The sequence below is a fragment of the Tympanuchus pallidicinctus genome, unplaced genomic scaffold (assembly GCF_026119805.1).
Source record: "Tympanuchus pallidicinctus isolate F22 unplaced genomic scaffold, pur_lepc_1.0 scaffold1, whole genome shotgun sequence".
Lineage (NCBI taxonomy): Eukaryota > Metazoa > Chordata > Aves > Galliformes > Phasianidae > Tympanuchus > Tympanuchus pallidicinctus.
In genome coordinates this window covers 44,215,475-44,236,493 of record NW_026294618.1, presented here as the reverse complement: position 1 = coordinate 44,236,493, position 21,019 = coordinate 44,215,475, and the positions used below count along the sequence as shown (strand labels likewise).

General features: G+C 40.1%; 1 protein-coding gene and 1 long non-coding RNA gene across 2 annotated transcripts in view; one reads left to right on the top strand and one right to left on the bottom strand.

Moving 5' to 3' along the window:
• The first annotated feature begins 12 nt into the window (after positions 1-12).
• Positions 13-20,093, top strand: LOC128078519 (uncharacterized). Its single transcript, XR_008205689.1, has 4 exons — positions 13-205; positions 1,979-2,160; positions 18,645-18,772; positions 19,959-20,093. It is a non-coding gene; the product is annotated as an uncharacterized LOC128078519 (long non-coding RNA).
• The window catches only part of SLC16A10 (solute carrier family 16 member 10), a 62,674-nt gene continuing 46,827 nt past the window's right edge, over positions 5,173-21,019 (bottom strand). Inside the window, exons 4-6 of the mRNA XM_052678691.1 lie at positions 10,930-11,073; positions 8,113-8,341; positions 5,173-7,867 (exon numbers count right to left, since the gene is read on the bottom strand). Of these exons, the coding sequence (XP_052534651.1) occupies positions 7,632-7,867; positions 8,113-8,341; positions 10,930-11,073 (609 nt within the window). The 3' untranslated portion in view covers positions 5,173-7,631. The remainder of the gene's footprint in view (positions 7,868-8,112; positions 8,342-10,929; positions 11,074-21,019) is intronic.

The window sequence follows — 21,019 nt, the reverse complement described above, 5'->3', positions numbered from 1 at the left end:
CCGCCGCTCGGGCCCTTGGGGAACCCGGAACCGCAAGCCCCGCCCCGGCAGCTCGAGGCGCGGCGGAAGCCTACAGCTCCCGGCGGGCTCTGCGGCGCGCGGCCCCAGCCGGGCCCGTTCCCATGGAGACAGCGCTCCGCTAGGCGTACAAAATGGCGCCCGAGGCGCGAGGCGACTTCGCCTAGAGAGGGCGGGCCAGGCTCCGGTACGGGCGGGGTGCGCTGAGACACGGCAGCGGGCGGGCGGGCCTGGGGTCTGCGGAGAGAAAAGGCTGAGGAGGGGCCTGATGGCGACTGCAGCTCCTCGCAGGGAGCGGAGGGCAGCGCCGAGCTCTGCTCTGTGTGACAGCGACGCGGCCCGAGGGAACGGCGTGGAGCTGCGTCAGGGGAGGGGCAGTGGGGTTACGGACAGGGTCTGCAGCACGGGGCGTGGAGCGGGATGCACGGGGCAGCGAGCCCTGAGTGCCCGAGTTCAAGGAGAGCTGGAATGCTGCGTGGCAGCTACAAACAGTGGCTATAAATTCTCTCTCTGCTTATCTCTGCTGCCTAAGAAAAATGCAGTCTGTCTTTTCCAAGAACACTTAGCTGCGCTATCTCTGTGCCTGTAACGTATTTGCAACCTCTGTGACCATCTGCAGCCTCTGGCAATTTTTTTAAAGGCTGTTATTACTGCACTTGCACAACCCAATTATGCAGTACTGCTCTAATTATATTCAGGAGTCAAACAGGAGAGTCCTTATGAAAGCACGAGTTCCCTTTTCTTATCGAGCACCATTTACGATCTTCCAGGGAAAGCTGTACTTCTTGTTACTGACTGATCCAATTTATGGTCCTTTATCTCCAAGTCAGTGTCAGTGACACCCAAAGGTTTCTTCGGTGCTTATCAGAAGGCTGCAAAAGCTCTTCCTCCAGAAGGTCAGCCTGTGTGCCTGGCATTAATCATACACACATCCCTCTCTGTTGCTGGTGCTCCGATGAGCTGCAGTCTCTAAGAGCTCCTTGCTGACGTACAAGCAAAGTAAAGAAGAAATGGTGCAAAACTTAAGTATTTCCTCTGATCTTACTCAGGAGCTGGAAAGCAACAGAAGTGTAGTAATTAAACTTCTAAATAAGTTTAAAAAAAAAAAAAAAAAGCAGCTTGTAATTCATTAGTAACTTTTCTTATAAAAGTTTGGTGTTGTTTTTTTTTAGTGCTCAGTCTGCCTCTCCTGGATAAACAAAAGCAAGATCTTGGATCATTTGAAGACATAAAGCTTTGCCTTACTGATCAAAGGTCACTGGCATTATTGCTGTTTGTAAAGCACGGGAGAGCTGCGACTCGTGCTTGCATACTCTCAGCATGTAACTCCATACAAACCTGACAGAGTGCAGCTACACCACGCTTTTACAGCTCTCTTTATACCCAAGGAGCATAATGAGCAGTGAATGCAGCAGAGGGCTGCTTTTGGTGTTTTTGAAGAACTTTTTGGTTTTTGTTTTTTGGTTTTTTTTTTAACAGACTTTCTCTAGAATGAATTTGATCTGCTCTCACTGTGCTGTTTTTATGCACTGGGTCAGGCAAAACAGTTGCATATTTATTTATTTTTAAACTATGCTGTAACTGATAACAAGCTCTGAAGACAACTTAGGACAAGAGATCTCTTTGTCTGCTGTGGTGAATGTGCCCTGTCTTGCCTGGATTGCACCAAGGTGCACACACATGCACGTAGGGTCTCTCTTCGTGGCTTACATTAAGATGTCTGTGTAAATCTGCTCTTCTTGTTCCGAGCAGCTCATGGGTTTTTTGAAGCACTTTGTAGGTAGGTGGTATTTGGAACGTACAGGAGAACACTGGAAAATGTGCAAAAGTATTTGTAATGTATTCCATAAGGAGACTTCTGCAGAGAAGTGTGGTGGTGTGTTTTGTACTTACAAAGAGGTTCTGTGCACAGCGACACTTGGGCTCCTAGGGAAAGGTTTCAAGCATCTTTTTTTTTCAGATTTTCATCTGACATACAAGTAGCCTGGAGAATAAGCCCAGAATGAATAGGAATGTTTTCCCAATAGCATCAGCTTTGTTACTGAAAGAAAAGGAAATATTTGGCGCTGCTACAAAAGGAAGGCGAGTGAACTCCTGTGATGTACTGGAGCTGTCAATGAGGAAACACCTCGTGCTGCCAAGGTGAGTTGAGGTGAAAGTGGTGGCAGGCCAGGACGTGATCAAAGGCCCTCTGAATTGCACTGGCAGTTCTTGGAGCTAAACGTACCCATTTATTTATTTATTTAAACGTCACCAGTTTGTTCTACCCCTTTCCCTCCCTTCTTCAATTTTGCTTCTTCCTGTTGTGAATGTGACAGTTTAGCAAAGCTTGACATTAAAACCCCGGCATGTAAAATGCAGCAGACAGAATTTTATGAAGCATGCCCAGCTGGAAGGTGGTAGTTCAGGTTTATAAGGCCCTGGTTTCAAATTGGAGTGTCGGTGCCATTAGAAAAAAGTGCACTGCACTGAATACTGATATAGGAGCGGTCAGATCGCACTGGTAAGGAAAGCTGCAGGCATGGACTTTAATACAAAAGGCTGCAGCTGAGATTCAGTATCAAAATGTAACACAATTCCTTTAAAACACAGAATTCCTTTTAAAAAATTAAAGGTTGTGCGGGGAAAACGGGATTGAAAAATGATACACACAGTAACAAATGGGGCACTTAAGAACTACCATCTTTATTCAGGGCAATTTGAGGTTGGTCACAATTGTTATAGCACCATGAAAGACATCAGACAGTGGTTTTTTTTCGCTTTCAACCTTTCTAACAATGCAAAATCTTAAAGAATGGAGTTAAGGCTGGCAAATTGTGCATCTTTTCACACCCAAAACAACAAACAAAAGAGGAGGTCTATAAAGACAGCGAAACACAACAGTGTTACCAGTATTAGCACACATTTCAGTATAAAATCACTCAACACACAGTTCTGAAACATTTAAAATGTTGACACAATATATAGAAAAGGCTAAAAGGCATACTGAAAATATGCCAGCGTTAAAATACGCTCACTGTCTGGAACTGTAGTGGCGCTATGCTTGTCAACAGAGATGTGTAAGTGGAATTATTTTCTCAGTCACGTCCAAGTGCTGCAGCTCCTGTGCTTAAATGCAGACTGTGTACACCCCAGCCAAACTACACGGCGTTACCTACGTGCACACATACACACACACTCTCCTTAGCAGAGGCTTGGTTCCAACGGATGCCCTGAGTGCCTGATGTCAGCTCCCACGGTGGGATCCAGATCCCAAAGGGCTCCACGAGCTGAGCAGGGCTGCCAGCACGGTGCTTAAACTCACCCATCAGGATGATTCCAGGATAGTAGCTGTGATTTCTGTCCTGAGGTGCTCCACTCAGGGCCACAAGGATGCATCTCCTGTTCCTCTGACATGTGCTCCCTGCTGCGAGCAACTGAGCAGGGCGTTTTTGCTTTGAAACCGTGGTGTCCATGTTTTATACATTAAGAATGTGATCAAAGCCTTCATCTACGGGTGGGCAGCTCAGTATTCTGCTGGGCTGCCTCAGCCTCCTCTGCCACTCCATGAAATGCCTTCTCCATCAGGCAATGGCTGCTCAAAGGTTTAATGCAGGGACAAGGTATGAGAAGCGCCATCCATATACAACAGGATGTGCATTGGCTTTGAAAATCCAGTGTCTTCAGTGAGAATTCAGGAATGTACACATCCAAACATGATGCATCAGGAGCCAAGAGAAAAGCATCAAATGCTTACCTCACCTGATCTCAAACAGACCCTCACATATGACCACAGAACAGAACTTGTGGCAATGCCACCTTTGACTCTACAATGGAGGGGGATCCATGAAGAGTCACTGGAAATAAGTAGAATTTTTGAATGGTAAAAAAGGCATTTGAGATCCCTGATACTTCAACAGTCCGCAAATACATAATCAGAATAAATCCAACAATAATTTTTATAAATTTTGCTTTGTATACTGTTGAATAGCATAGATGAAAATAAGAATATGAAGCCTTGGCACTATTTCAGACTCCTTGCCAAGCAGATTTAAGAAGATTTCCAAGGACCTCAAAACCTACTGAGAGGGCATCACAACTGTCAGCCATATGAACCATCAAACCAAACCCTTGCTCAAAATCAGTTTTGCTTTTGAGATCCAGTGTATGCAGTCACAGCACAGAGTAGGACTGCAGCTTGAATCATAATTGAAGCTGTTTCTGCCCAGTATCTTCTAGAAGCTTGCCCTGAAAGTACCCAATAGAAAAAAGGAAGAGGTTATTCTGTTTATACGTGAGACAGCAATGTATATGAAAGCACAAACTTTTTAAGAGAGAGATACATCTGCATCTCAGAATGATTTAAGGGTTTCTGTTGAACTGAAGCAGTATTTTCATTACAGAATCCATCCCCAACAGGAGTAGATCTGACACACATTACATCATCAAAATGAGAGTTCAATAGATTCCCTATGACCAGGCTTCCACTCCTAAAATTAAATGCAATTACAAAAAAGTTACATTTATTCAGATGAAATAAAATCAAATATTTGGTGCTTTTTCCTCCCAGTTTTCAAAATAACAAACATTTCTACACCGTGCTGTCATTTTTTCTAAAGCGTACCAACCAGCTGCTGTTTGTGATGGACATTTCTCTCTTATTCTTTTGAAAGGGGAGATGGATTGGCAGTCTCACTTTCACAGCCTCAAGGCACTCAGTATGTTTTTATGCAAGTTTCTCAATGCTTAATTAGTCTCACTGCCAACAATCTGAATTTTACTTCCTATTTGACTACTTCTTATCTAATTTTAGGATGCAATCCTCTCACGCTTCTGTCTAATGCAGACTTTTTTCTATTGGACATTCATTTCCCCAGTAGACGTGAGCTGGCAGTAAAGATGCTATCAGAATTCTCATGCATTCATTTTTTTAAAAGCCTTTTTTGAAATCTCATCTTTTTGAAGTCTTTTCAGTTGCAGCACCGTTGTGAAACAAGCACTGGCATCAGCAATAGGTTCAGTATTCCAACAGCACTGCACCAACTTAACTTCATGAGCACTAGCTCTGCATCTGCCACCTGACATCCTGATTTCAGCATCTGTTTCTAATGCTGCTCTGGTCATTGCTATGTGATCATTCCCTCTGAATTCCCTTCCCAAGGCCACTGTCTTGGATTTTTGTTTTGTTTTGTTTTTAAATGCAGTTGATTTGGAGAAGATAATTCACGTATTTAGTTACTCAAATATGAACATTTGAATTTTTATGTATGGATACGTTTCTAAAGGGTCTAACAATAATTAATCCATATTAGTGTTACATTCCTTCGGTATCATTTAAAAATCTTAACAACATTTGCTTTATATCCTCTCCTGGCTACAATTACATCAAGATGTCTCATCATGACAGTTTCAAGTCACATTAATGCTAAAAAGCAGCCTTAGTGTTGTTAAAAACTCCCAAGGCTACAACACATGAAGTGTAAGACTCACAGTGAATATTCATTTGTCGTAAAGCAAAAGGAAACGAGAGGTTTTTAATCATACTCAATCAGCAGAATCCAGTGCACGGCCCACACACGCGGTAATACTGATCTGCAGAGATAGGCCAGACTGGAACAGCATGAGCTGCTGTTATCGCTTCTGTACTAAAGGCAGCATTTGGTACTTGCTTTAATTAGCAATGCTATTAAGGTTTCAATGAAATTCTCAGGAGCACTTGGGACATGGAGAAGCACGAGTCCCAGCGAACCCAAAGGGACAGCTGCTGTAAGGATTGTTTTCCACCTCTAAGTCCCGCTGATCTACTCCATTAACTTTGTAAAATCCAATTCCTTCCAACATTCCATGAGACAAGAACTGAAATTCTACAATACAAACTATCAGTGCTGGTCTTCGATAGTTGGGATGCTCTGTGTGATTCCATTGAAGACTTCTTTAAGCTGACAGATGTAAACGTTTCAAGTAATAGCACTGCTAATAGAGTGTTTCAGATCACAAGCACTCGTGGGCTTTCTTGGCAGTTTACTACAATGCTGAAAAACGGAGAAACAACAGAAGTAGAGGAGACATCAAGTGATATAATTTTAAAACAGTATCCCTCTGTGGTTCACATAAAGAGCAGGCACTGCCACTTATTAAAAGTGCATTTCAGGGTGCGCTTTGTCTTTAGATCGCATTCAGTTTACTCTCTGCTATGCCACTCCTGAAGACTACAGAAATGCTCAATGCACACGACGTAAAGAATATTCAGGCATTCCCACTGCACTGTTCATCCACACCCACTGATAAGCAACACGCTTGGAAGTGTTTTTAAGATAAACTGTCTTGTTTTCATCTGAAAGTATCATGTTTTCAAATATTTTTCAGAGGAGATATCCAGAAATACACGCCTGACAAACAGTACATAATACCTAAGAAGACATAAGCAATCGGGACATACTATAGTATGATAAGCAACCAATAGGACGTGCAAAGACATTTCTTTATGTCTGAATACAGAGCTGCGAAGACCTAAAATAAAGCTGCATGTTCACTTAGTGCAAATATCTTGTTGAGCGTTGTTTTAATAGCTCCCCTTTATTTCCACGCGTCAAGAACGATTTCATATTATTGCACTTAGGATGTATTTTTAAAGCTGTCTCAGTTTTAAGGGGAAAAAAACAAAAACCTGAAGGGAACAACAGGATAATTTGAAATTTAGGCTAATTCACAATCCTGCTCTGAAGTATTGCTGTCAGTACAATTTCAAAACCACCATCAGGAATCTTGACGCTTAGGTGAAAACATAATATACACATCAATAGCATTGTGTTACCAAAAAGTATCAAGAATCTGTAATTCAGCAGCTGTACTTCCAAATGCGTTTGCATTCTAAGCTCAGTTTGTGCATATCCAAAACCTGGTTCCATCCAAAATGTCATCTCTTTGTTCAGGCTACTGTGAAAAGGTGAAATCAATGCAAAAAGTGAATGATTAAACTGAGCCATCTGGGGGTTTTAGAGAAAACAAAACAGATGTTTAATAATTTAACTTTGTAATGCTAAATGATTTCAGCGAGAGCGAAGGGGATCTAAAATATGCATATTCACATTCATAGAATCATAGAATCACCAAGTTTGGAAAAGACCTCAAGATCATCCTGTCCAACCATCCACCTACCACCAGTATTTCCCCACTAAATAGAATCATGATACAGAATTCTGAAAGACTGTAAAACAGCACAAGAAACTTCAAAAATGAAATCAGTTTTAAGAGCTACTAAATGTTCCAGTATAAAACACCCCTGGGTGTGCCTGCATTGAGTGGAGCACACAAGTTATTGAAGAGTCCTGGGTCAGTGAACCAAACACAGCTTCCATACTTCCAAGAAATACATTCTGATGAATTAGAAAAATATTCTCTTCACACACAGAATCACTACGCATGTACACACTAATGCTGCAAAACTTCAAATACTCTGAAAATGTGGCTTGAAATCAAACTCAATGACTCCTCAAAAGAAGTTCCGGTATAAAAGAGTAGTTTTGCAATTTCAGCAGTTCAGAACATCTTTAGTATCATGTAGTATCTTCAGCCAAAAAGCAGAAATGTAGCTTTGGTAGAAGAAAGTCCATCTTGTATAGGAAAAGAAAGCATCAAACACCTGATTCCATTTCTTTGACTGGCTTTTCCGTAGCATCTGACACCAAAGTGCTTTCATTTTCCAGCATTTTCTCAGTAGTTTCTCCATCAACGGGTTTTGCCCTTTCTTTCAACTTATGTCGTTCATGGACCCAGGGGATGATGCACAATATCGCTCCGCCGATAAGCGGGGGGACTCCCGCCAGGTAGAATGCCACATCGTAGGTACCGAGGCGATCACGAAGCAAACCTGGAAAGACAAAGTAAAATCACTACAGCGACGCTTTTGGAATACACAAAGGTCACGTATGTCTGAAGCAAACTTTTCAGAAGTCCAGTAAATCAATAGGCCAGAAGCATCAGTTAAACTCGTCATATATTCTGGAGCTCAGATAGAAAAAATCCAATGTAAATGCAATGCATATGATATAGGAACATAGACAATTTGGCAACTACAGAAGCCTATTTACAGGTACAGACTATGTTTATTCTCACCTGCAATGGGTGGACCAACTGTCATAGGTATTGACATGAGTCCAAGGAGAAATCCTATGGCCTGGGAGACATCCTGAGCCCCAACAAGCTCAAAGGCAATAGGAGCCATAATGCAAATGAAACACCCATCAAACAGGCCCATGAAGAGACAGACAGCAATGAGACCTCCGAAGACGTGGCACACCGGAATCATCATCGACATCAAGCCAATAAAGAAGAATGATGCCACCTAAACATGACCAAAGAAGAATATAAAGACATATTGCATCAACTCAGCCAAAATAACTGGAAGAGATGAGCTTTCTTGCATACGTGGACAATTCATATTTACTTTAAAATAAATAAGCACACATTACCACTATTAGAAATTCAAAAGCAAATAAAGCAAACACTTGGAACTGCCATAATATGCAATTAAAGAGATTCCACAGCTCGTTTCTCAATTTTCCCAGAGCACACTTGCACCCACAGGTACTGTGCAAGGGCATCATTTCCTGTGCGCCAACATGTCGTGCAAAATTGCTCTATGCTCTTTTCACAAAGAAAACCCACAAAGATATTAAAAAAAAAAATCACACAACTAAAATGCACTGTAATTGGACTCCTCACTGTTGTAATTGAAGTAACAATATCAGTGCTTATATTCAGAGATGGTACCTGAAAGTTTCATTTCAATCTTTCCATAAAAAGGCATCTTGCTGTATTTCTATCGCCGTGTTTATCTTTGCATATTTTTAATCTTCTAAGATCCTAAGCAGTGAATTTCATTATTGCTATTTGCAGTAAATTAAAGGAACAAATCCATCTTTCAACAAAACGAAGCAGAAGTCATTTCAAAGAAAATCAAAGAAAGTTTTGCTGATGCACCATTCTTATGTCAGCATTGAAACCCAATGCCCCACCTTTCCAAACAAGGCACACACGCCTTGCTCACCCATAGAACAAGACAAGACAAAGTCCCTCCCAGATATCACAACTTTTTGAACAGTAAGTGACATCACATAAATGAGTTCATTATGAAAAATCTTCGAGAAGACAACTAGATGAGAATTTTCAGGACAGTATAGAAATTACCTTTGGGCACTGTCATTTATTTAGCATACTAAGGAAAACATTTGAAATATTGCACAGATAGAGGAACTACTGGAGAACTGAGCTTCTTATAAAAATTTAAGGGTAGAAGTGAAGAAGTTCTCAGTTCTCTGTATTCTGATACATAAAATACAAATACTAAGATGTATTTATAACCAAGAAATTATATAGTTATATGTAGGCAAACTCTAAACAAGATGCTGTTGACCAGGTTAGTCACATTATCATATTAAGATTACACACAGCACTAAAGCCAGAATCTCTATGCTTTACCTGGAAGAGGCAGAATGTATAACTTTAGTAGTGAAGATATCACTTACAAAGCAAAATCCAGCAAAAGAGCTCTTTGAGGAGCACAGAAAGAGAAAGCTGAAGGTTGATTTTACTGGACAGAGCTCTTGTAAGTTGTTCAACTTAAGGGAGAACAGTTCCAAGAGGAAAGAACTTTCATCTGCATTGGTTCTTAAATAGTGTTGCACAAGATAAGATGATTGTATGAACTGTTGGGTGACCCGGATTGACCACTTGTGAATATTCACTTCCCCTCCAGAAAACACTCATTTGAAACAGGAGAGCTGAAGATGAAGAGACAGAGCTTTGCAAGTTTTTACTCCCTTAAAATTTGGTGAAAGCAATGTTACTTAAAAGCAACAGAATTCACATGTTAAGCAGATCCCTGGTCTTTCAGTTCCATCCAGCAAAAAGAATAAAAAAGCTTGCAGAGTTTTACTGCAAGTTTGACATCTATTTCACAAAAATAATGGAAAGTATCAGTGCACTGTAAATCATGTAACACCTCAATGCTATCTTTTCACTTTTCAATTTAATATTGAAATTTCCTAAGACTGTAACAATAGGTACTGAATCAATCCAAATCAGTGAGATTAGGCTCCAGGCTCTTTCATCAGGGAGTCTAAATGCACGCAACTATGGCAACAGACACTTCAGAAAGTTGGTTCTTTCTCAGTTATTTTTGCTCTGAGTAATGTAGTACAGAGAATAGCCATCAGATGTCTCCCTTGTTACTTCTCATTTTTTAAAAAAACAACAAAACAAGAACACTCAGGAGTTGGTAACATGCAAGTTACAGCTTTCACACACACAAAAAAAGGAACCCACAAACTGCCACCTTCTCAAAAAACAGTGCTCATAAGCGTGGATGGAATGGGTATCCATCTTCCTTCCATCTTCGTTCTCAAGCTTCTGCATTTCTGGAAACTGAAGGAGTGGTGCTTTACCTCCTCCATGTGACTGTGAGTAACCTACTTCACACAGCAAAAGCTTCTCAGCTAAGCACCTGTAATAGTCTCTTTGGCCTTATCAGCATGTGCTATGCACTGAACAAATGTTACACCAAGATGGCACCTAAGAAATATCAGGAAAGGAGAACGGGAAAATCCTTAATGGAGGAACTTGAAGAAATCAGTAACTATCAAGAAGTTACGGATAAAACTGGGAAAGAAGAACCTACAGAATCACCAAAGGTTTCCTCACTCAGTAACCACAGTTTCTCAGTATAAGAATCAAAAAAAGACCAGGAGAAAGATTCACAAATTTTGCATCAGGGGCCCATGAGTATCAGCAGCCAGACTGCTTCCTAGAGTGCTGAAATCTCTCAGGCTTAAAATTTTCAGCCACTTTATTGTTTACTTACCTACCTGCAATCAAAGCCTTCAGAATGCTTTTTGTGTACATATATTCCTTCAAAACCACGTGAAGACGTACCTGTAAGTAAACTTTTTTTGCACCAGGAATATAATCTGCAACTCTGCCAAAGATCAATCGGCCAATTCCTGAAGTAACGCCCAGACACAGCAGAAGCACTTCTTCTTGCACACTGTCACCAAATCTGTCTTCCACATGTTTCATCTGTTCGAAAAGAGGGTTCAGAAAGTTAACTTGTTTTAAAATGAAAAGGAAGAGAAAACCATTAAGTTTTTGAGTTAAAGGTGTGAATCTGTGACTTCAAATACGGCCACAACCAACTTGCATATTCTGCTTGGGCAGGAAGGTTTTTTGCACTGGGTTACCAATATCAAGCACAACACAATGAGAAGAACCTGAGAATGTGTTTTCACTTTATTCACATGTAAGGACCTTCATTCAAGAAAGCAACAAGGCTAATACCACAAGTTAAAATCTCAGAAACACTCCCCCAGCCACATTTTGTGCACTAGCAAAGGAAGAAGCATAATACTGAATCCATGAACAATCTTCATTGGTTAGGGCATACTGAGGTCCTAAAGCACTGAATCAATAACGAGTATCAGCACTGTCCTAATCTCTGCATTAAGACAGACACGGATCCTACCAAATTTACAACAGAGTTCTAGGGAGGAGCAAGAAGTAAAAGGGCAGAGTGCAGAGGCAGACAGTGCAGACAGGAGGGGCCCTTGTCCCAGCATCCAGAGACCAGGAGAAAGAGGAGCAGGAACCCTCTGCAATGCCAAAAGCAGGCAGGGCCTTCCAGGAGTGTGAACGATAACAGCAACAGAGAGTACGGCAGGCAGACAGACTGGAGAAATAGTTTCACAAGCCACTCTGACCTAAAGCACTACAGCAACTGACCTCCAGTTCTGCCAGTAGAACATCAAATGCAGATGTGATGAATTAACAGTATCAGTAATTCCAACCTTCTGAGTCATGTAAAAGGAAAAAAAAAAAATCACAAGACTGACCAGATGGATGGATTTGGGTTTCCTTTACACTGTTTTTAGAATCGCAAGGAATACCTTTTATGAGTTTTATAGCACAAGAATTCCATGTCATTGTTTGTTGTTGTTATTTTGGGGTGGGTTTCATGATTTGTTTCTTGGGGGAGGGTGTTAAATCAGCCACAAAAACCAGAAATTACCCAGAACACAGACTTTTGCATTAACCACTTTTTGAAATGCTGCTGGCAACACCAAGTATGTCAAAGTATGCATGAAGAGATGCAGAAATTATTTGTGTAATCCTGTGACCTCTATGCTCATAACTACTGCTGAAAAAGAATCTGCGAAGACTCAGAGGTGTGAAGAAGCAGACTGAAGAAACTGATTTTTAAGAAATGATGCACTCACCTTGCCTCAGGTTTTTTTCTACAGACTGACAGACCTTGCTAGTAAAAAGTCAGAGCAGTTTTTGTTATTAATAATTGTGATTCTGTGACCTATTCCCACACAGGGAGGTGGTGGAGTCACCGTCCCTGGAGGTGTTCAAAAAATGTGTGGATGTTGAATGGGGACATGGTTTAGTGGGGAAATGGTGGTGGTAGGTGGATGGTTGGACTGGATGGTCTTGGAGGTCTTTTCCAACCTCGGTGATTCTATGATTCTACAATTTTGAACTACAGAATCCTTATTCCCTGATATAAATTACTTAAGAGACTCTTGTTAATAAACAAGCTGAGCTTTTTTTCCCCCCAGCATAAGCATGGTTTGCTAAGCTATGGCTGATTTTCTTAAATATAAAACCAGATGCCTTTTGTTTACATGTCACAGAAAACTATTAAATCTAATATCAATTTGTCTAATACGTAATTGATTTTGTCAGAAAACAAGAAAAAAAAGAGGTGTGTTTGTTTTGTTTTTAAGCATAAAATCTAGCTTCAGAGGAAATACACTTGCTATTCCTATTTTTGACAACTTTTTTCTTGTTCTTGGGAACAAAATCTGAATTTTTCTTCTGGAGTGACATTCAAACAAGCTGCTGCATTAAATCCTTCCTGCGAAAGGGGAGAAGCAAAGCTGGCAGTTTCCCATCCCCACCTTTATGCTTCTGTCAACACCTGCCGGCTGAGCTGGCAGAGAAACCTTGGAATTTTCTGCCGTTCTTCTCACCTGTTCCACTTTCATGTTTCTGCAGCCTCTAGGTTGTTTAATTAGCAGACCTCATTTATCCACTCCCCAGAGGCTTTTCAAGAGGTAAGATAAAGCTCTATGTCTAGATAACTATTAACCCTGTACCCACAACTGAGCAACCGGCTTTCTCAAAGCAACGCTCCCAGGGTGAAATGCTGCCCTCTCAGGTCAGCGGGGTGGGGTGAGGGAAGATACTAGATCCAAACAACTGAAGTAGGAAAATAATTGCTACTTATCTTGAGCTTCATGCATCTAAATTAGTATTTAAGTTCACTCCTCTTAAGAGCACCACAAGCTCCAAGAGTGCTTCCAGCTAGATGTAGCAAGACACCTCCATGGGAGGACACAGGCAGTGGAGCAGGCTATCTGGAGGGGTTTTCCAGACCCAGCCAGTGTGACCTGAAGGCTGACTCAGCTCTGATCAGGAGTTGGACCAGAGATCTCCGGGATGTCCCTCCCATCTCAGTTGTCCTCTGATCCTACCCCACGCTCCTTAACAGCACATTCAGTCTCCAGTGTTACAGTCACTAGCTAAAAACATAAGTAAAGCAGCACTAACTGAATATCTGAAAAGACACTGGTTCAGAATTTATCCAGTATTGTAAGTGCTAACTAATTATGGAATTAGAGACACATCTTGTAACTATAATTTAAATACATTTATTTACAATGAAGCAGCCTAAACAGAAAGACTCCAGCATTCAAGATTTCCACATTTTTAACTGACAAAACTATTCAAAAATCCCATGATGGATAATGGCTTATGGACCCTCCCAGGCAGCATGTCATGCATCAACGCACTCTTGCCATTGTAGAACCATACATGTTAAAGTTACATGACTTCTGAGGCAGTCAAATGGGGACCCAGGCACCCAGCAGACACCAAGGCCAAAGCACAGGTTCTGTCCAGGCTCAGTAACATACCTAGCTCTTCCCATTACAGCTGTGTGCATGGTGAATTGCAAATCTAATTTTTTCAGGAGTAGAAGAAACCTGCAATTTTGCCTGAGCTAACCAGTACAAACAATGCAGATCCAAAGGAAGGCATTCTGAAGGAAATCTAGCGTTGCAGATCTCTGAACAGTGAGTTGTGACACAAGTTCTGCCACGCTTCCAAATTACAAAGGCTGTAAGTTTGCAAATAAAACAAAGGAATTATCAAATTAAGAATTGTCTGCTTCTCCCCCTACCCCCATTTATTCCAATTTTAGAGTACACAGCGTTTTTCCAAAGGAAGTTGAGATTCTTTTTTCCATGCTACAGGAAGAAGAATGGAACTGAGTCAGCTAAAAGTCTGCATGATTTGCCAGACTAACACTATTTTAGAAGAAGTTGTCTTTGTATAATCCCATTTTCCAAATCAAGATGTAGACATATACAATAGAATTGAATACATGCCTGGCACCAGCATTCTACCTTACAATCTTGTTCTCCGTATCAGGGCAACACACAGATCTTACTGTACAAATCCTCATTCGTTTTAGGATGGTAGTGGCTGTAAGGGCTACTGAAGCACTCTCTCAGGTAGCTCTCCATCCAGTAAAGACACAGATTTTGACAAGGCCTTCTGTTCAATGCATACACATGTAGCTATGTGCAGGCAGCGAATCCATGATGCAGGGGGGGAAAAATCCAAGTACTGATCCAGTTCTTTTCTCCAGCCACAAGAACCAAAGAACACAAATTTGAAAGAAATAATAAACGGGTAAGATTTTTTTTTTCTCTATCAATTCCTTTCCTCCTGGGTATATTCCACTTGGGGAATTCCCAATCAAATAAAACTTTAGTAGGTTAAATGCAGCATAATCTCTTTCTCACTGAAAAAGATGGCCAACAGCAAAATATAACCTAGAAAAGTTTGAACACGATCAAAAGCTCATATAAAAAAATGCTACAAGTCCTGATGTCTGGCATTACTCTTACACTGATTTTAAATGAAAGAAAGCAAATGTTCACAGAGATTGCTGTTATAATATGTGAATTGGATATAATATTCCAGCAAAACATATCTGTTCCAAATTCACAGTTTTCTGAAGGAGCTGGGGGTTCTCTTGGTAAAAGGACAGTGCACACAAACTTTGCATTCCTTAGGGTTTTCAGAAGAACGTAAGTTTCAAGAAAACTGATTTCTTGAAATGGCAAGTGGTGAAACATGACTACAAGTATCTAAGATGCAGATGTGCATGAGATGTCAACTGCCCCAGAAGGCTGAAAGTTTCAGGATGTGCTGAAAGACATAGTGTGAAATAACTCTAGATAAATCATTGTTTGTTCTATAAGAGAAGAACATACACACACAAAAAAAGAGCAAAAACATGTGGAGAAATCAGTTGTCAGAAAATTCTATGATAGTAGGCACATGGAAGATCATTTAAGGCAAATACATTCCTGATACAGACTCTACTGATGAAATGATATTTACTGATGACCAAAAGAAGAGCAAAGGGACAGAATTCCCCCGTCCTGGAGGCATTCGAGGCCAGGCTGGATGTGGCTCTGGGCAGCCTGGTCTGGTGGTTGGCAACCCTACACATAGCAGGGAGGTTGAAACTGGATGTTCGCTGTGATCTTTTTCAACCCAGGCCGTTCTATGATTCTATGAATTTCTGAAATACTATCGACTTCTGAACATTAACTGAATAAGTGGCTGACATGCCAGAAGGCATGAAACAGTACTATTAATACCTACTGTAGAATGATAGCACTCCCTTAGCAATGGATCTCAGATGGATAAAGGAGCTTCTTCTGCTTAAGAAATGGAGTGAATTCACATGACAAGAATGTGACAACTTGGACAACTTGCAGATAACTCCTGTTTATGCACTTGCTACAGCAGTGATAGTTCCTCTTTATAACTCTGGTCAACTTAATCTACATAACAGAAGAATAACAGGAATTAACAGTGATTATTACATGATAATCAGGGATTTTTCTATTATTCCACCAAATAAAGCACATGAAGTAGAATAATTCTACATCAATGATTCAGATGTTCAGTTTTATTTAAATTCAGATTACAACAGCCAACAGACTAACTGTGAAGACTTTTTAAGGTGAAAAAGGCTAAGAATTCAGACAAATTAAGAAAAACTCATATAGTTAAATTAGCTTTGTTTTGCTTTCCAAAATAGCAAGTCCTGAAGAAATTTGCCCCCAGAAAGAATAATTAATATATGTATTTATCTCAGAAATGTTATCTTTAAGAACACGTGAAGAATTAGTATGGTCCCAGAGATCAAATAGGCAACAGGATGTGTAAGACAAACTGGAGAAAAAAGGCAAGGTTAACCAGTAACTAGTTTTTCACTTAATAGAGTCAGATCAGTGTGATCGTTTTTAAAGCAACTAAACCAGTATTCAGGGCTTGAAAAGGTGCATGTCGGCTGGGAGGCCTGAAAGATATCTGGGGAATGGTGCAAGAAAACATGCTGGGGACAGAGCAGCCTGAAGCACGGGACAATCCCTACACCACAGCAAGAGATGACCCACAACTTCTGCTCCCTCGCTCTTCCACTGCACTTTCAGTCTCAACAGAGGTCGGGTCCCACTGGTGCCCCAAGAGACAGCTAAAAGAAATGGGCACAAGGTTGCTGATGGATTGGCTTGGCTCAAGCAGCCACAAGGCAGAAAAAGAACACACGTATCTGGGAAAGCTCACAGAGACTGAGAAAAAGAATGAGTGTGCCCCAGTCTAACACTAATAAGCATTTTCACTAACAATATGGATAGTGAAGTTGAGGGATAATTATCAAATCTGCAAATGACATCAAATGAAGGGCATCTGCAGGTACAATGAAATAGAACTGAAATTCAAAATTACCTGGGCCTCCTCATCAGGTAATGTGAGCTAAACATAATTCAGGTTCATAAAAATTTTCATGAGGTAAATGATGCTCAAAAAACACCACAAGGTAAAAAAAATAAAAATAAAAAATCAGATAAAAGAACACAAGAGGAGAATAATCTGTCAGCAGTTCTTCAGGAAGGGAACTGAAAGGCTAGCAGATCAAACTTCAGCACGTTCCAATAATGCCATCATATTGCAAAAACGATAGTAGATGGGTCAATTCATAAGCTGTACGGTGTGATTTTCACAGCCTGCTCAGTGCTAGTAAAGCCTCAGCTGTATTGTTATGCCTATCTGTAGACATTACTCATTACTAAAGACATAGACTACCTGGACAGAACCCAAAATACAGATCTGGCAGTAAGCACAAGTTTTAAAGGCTTATATTGTAGAAAGATTAAAAAAAATAAATACAAATGGTAAAATATGCCCTTCAACAAAGTCCGTCTGTAGTCAAATAACTGGATAGTCTGTGGTTCCCACAATGGGTGTGAAGGCCAGAGCAAAGCAATGGGCCTAAGCTGCACCAAAGGACCTTCAGTTAGACATTAAAAAAGTTTTTCCAAATACAGAACAACTGCCAGCTGTCACAGATCAAAAGAGGCTATGGAGATTTTTAACACTAGTTAAGCTCTAGTTTGATATTAGATAAGCTCTGAATTAGAGTAGGTACTACAATTCTTATTGTCCGCCATTCAGTGATCTGATGGATGTATATAGCCCCATGTACATTCCTACTGGCTATTTATTGTAACTTGAAAACTGTTTTTTGGGGTTGTTGTTCTTGGTGGTGGTGGTTTTTTTGTTTGTTGGTCGTTTTTAAACACACTCCAACTTGGTAAAACTCTGTAACACAATAATTCTTTTCAAATCATTGTAGCATTTACTAATGTGACAAAACGTTCTATCTAATTTGTGCTAAGGAATCAAGCAATACCTTAACAATGGATCCTTTGCAAATAACTAGCTACAAGAAAATTCATTAATAATCACTAGTTATTAACATTGTATGCACTGAGCCTATTTAAAAAAAAAAAACAAACAAAACCCTTTGACTAGTGGTTCTAAACAATTATCACCGATTGCCAAAGCAGCTTCGGGAAAGGAACCAACTAGCAAATAATGCTTAATAATAAGAAGCTAATACTTAATAATAGAAAGTTAATACTCAGTTCATACTTGAACTTGCAAGTTCATACTTGTTTATAAAGCTAAACTGAAAACTTACAGAATGGGCTAATTTTGTTTAGCACACTTAAGTAAAACTGTAATACACATCTGTGGCTACACATCCAGTTTAGCCTTTCCAAACTTAGAAGAAAAACAGATCTGTTGTTGAGTCTTGTAGGAATAGACTGCTGACACCATAGGATTCAGCTGAGTGAAATCAAAACATTCTCAAGCCTTTATTCAGCTTCCACATAACTCTGAGGGCATCTTCAAGACTTCAAGATTTAAGATCTACTTATGGACATGCTCACAATCACCTCAGCTTTGGCAGGGCTGACTGATGGGCCTGTCTCATTCTACTGGCAAACAAGGAGAAAAAGAAAACAAAGCAAATCTTCTCCAGATCATAGCCCAGATCACGATCCTGAAAAATTCAATCAAGTAGTTGTATTTTTCTCTAAAATACAATAAAAAGAGATCATAATGATAGTTTCTGCTACTCTTACAGAGATATAGGTCTTTATTATGCAGTTTTCTTTCCAGCCTGAAAGCAATCTGAAGTCATCCTTCTTTTTTCCTAGGAAATATTCTACTCAGCAGGACTTAAAATTTTACCTCAGTTGGCAAAAAAGAACCCAGAGAATAGAGCACAACTTGACAACTTGTGAAAACGAATTGGAAAAGGATAGATTTCAATATTTCCTCAAAGGTAAATGCAATACATGAAAAGAAATTCACAAGCCTGGATTTAGAGAGGATTTGAAGATGGTTTGTAGGCAGCACTTCCTGGAGCTGTCCACAACTAGACACCAAGCCCAGTCTGCATAGGAGTGAAAGAAGGTTCTACTAAGCTTTAATCATTCGTTTTCTTTACTCTGTACGAGAACAGCACAAAATTAGTTGTGATGCCACAGGCACGTGAAGAGTTTAATTCAGGTCAAGGTGCTTCAAGCACCCCAAAAAGACAAAAGACTGAGTTTACCGATAAAAATATATTTTTTTAAGTTTGCAATTTTATTTTCTGGGCTTTGAACTGTATCATTGTCTGATACAATTGTTTGGGTTATCCAAAAGATATACCAAGTAGCATGCTGATAGAGACTGATACAATAGGAATTAGAATGGAACTCAGACTTTACAATCTGCTTGTATTGCATAAACACATGGAAGTCTGCTTTGTTCCTCTCCTTCACCATCTTACTGTGTATACCTGAACACACCTGCTACCTAATGTATTTTTTGCAGTGAACCTTCATATACTTCTAGTGAAAAACAAAATACACATACTTGAGTTATTCTTTTCAGTTTCTACTCTTTTTGTAACTTATGATTTTTATCTTTCTCCATTGTGCACTTGGAAAACAGCTTAAATAAGTTTTCATAACATGGTTGTTGTTTTTTTTTCTTTCCCATTCCAACCAACCACCCCCCCCAAAAATCAAAAGTGGATATAATAGTCAAGAATTAGTACTGCCAGATCAACACTGAGGAATGTTGGGAAAGAAATGGGTGCACAGGATAATTACAGAAGTGGATAAAGGGGGAAAAATTCACTAACCTGGGCAGTGAAACTGCAGCAGATGTTGAGATCTGAAGGGAAATAAATGCAAAGATTAGAAAAGCAAGTAAAGCATGGGGAGCCACTGAAGATTTAGGGTCTCAGAAATAACCTGCTTAATTACATAGGACTTTACAAAACCAGAGCCTTGCTACTCTTTCTGGGGAGACAGAAAAATGGTAGACAAAGTGGATGAGAAATGTAGTAGAACTAAAATCAACAGGTATAATTCTAACTTTCTCAGTTCATCTACAGTATAGAGAAAAATCTGTATGACACAACTATCTGTTGCTACTGAACATCATTTAATAGTTGCTATCCTATCTTTACAAAACAGTTGAACAGTAACCTCTGTGAAATGAAAAATGTAGTAGTCTTCAGGCAAATGAGTGATGGACATCTGAAGAAATCACAGAACCATAGAAATGAGTGGGCTTCTTCAACAGCAGCCAAGGAAAGTAAGTGAACATGGTGATGGAGGGTGATTTTTGTTTCCCCCAGTTTGATAGTAAAAAATCCAGACATGCTGATCAGAAATTGAATACTTTTTATACTTTTTTTTTTTTTTTTTTTTAATTTAAGCAGCAAATGTATGACTTCGTACAAGTGGTTCACAAAACAAGGACAACACTTACCTTACAAGAACTGAATTTCTTCAGGATGTGCTATGTGTATGTACTTTACTGTGGATGTGCATGTATTTTAAATGCTTTAAGTTGGCAGGTGTTTGGTTACTACAGTCCATTCAGTATATGTCATCCTTTTCACCATTCTTTGCACTCAAATGTAAGGACAGCTGTGTTTCTATTTGTCTCCATTATGAAACCCAGAGACACACGACTTTAAGGAGAGGTGCTGGATTAGGACTGTGCACACAAAATGCACCACCTGAAGAGCTTCAGTTATTGCAAGGCATCTAACAACTATCTACCATGACTCCTTGAGCAGATTCACTTTCCACTGCAGAGAACACTACAGAACTGCCACCATAATGCAGAGATGATCACTCTAGCAAGAACAGTAACTGAAACTTGTTTTTCATAAGAGTCTCATCTAGAGATGGCACTTCTGACAGTATTTAGGGAACACAATACCAGTAGGGTGTCCTTGAAGAATTGTGAAAATATCTGAAAGCAGTATTAAGAACAATGGCTTGGGTCCTGTGGACAGTCCTCCAACTACTATAGTGAGTTTCAACCCAACTCTCCTCTAGTTTGTGCAGATGCAGCAGCTGAGCTCTGGTTGGGAGTATTCTGGGTGTTCACCATACCCTTGGTATTATTCCAATATCATTCTTTTTAATGACTTCTTAAAGTTCTGCCTGGGGAAGGTGCCACTTACATATGGAAAATGGCTATCTTTTCAAACGGGCAAAATGGAGAGACTGTTCATTCCTGA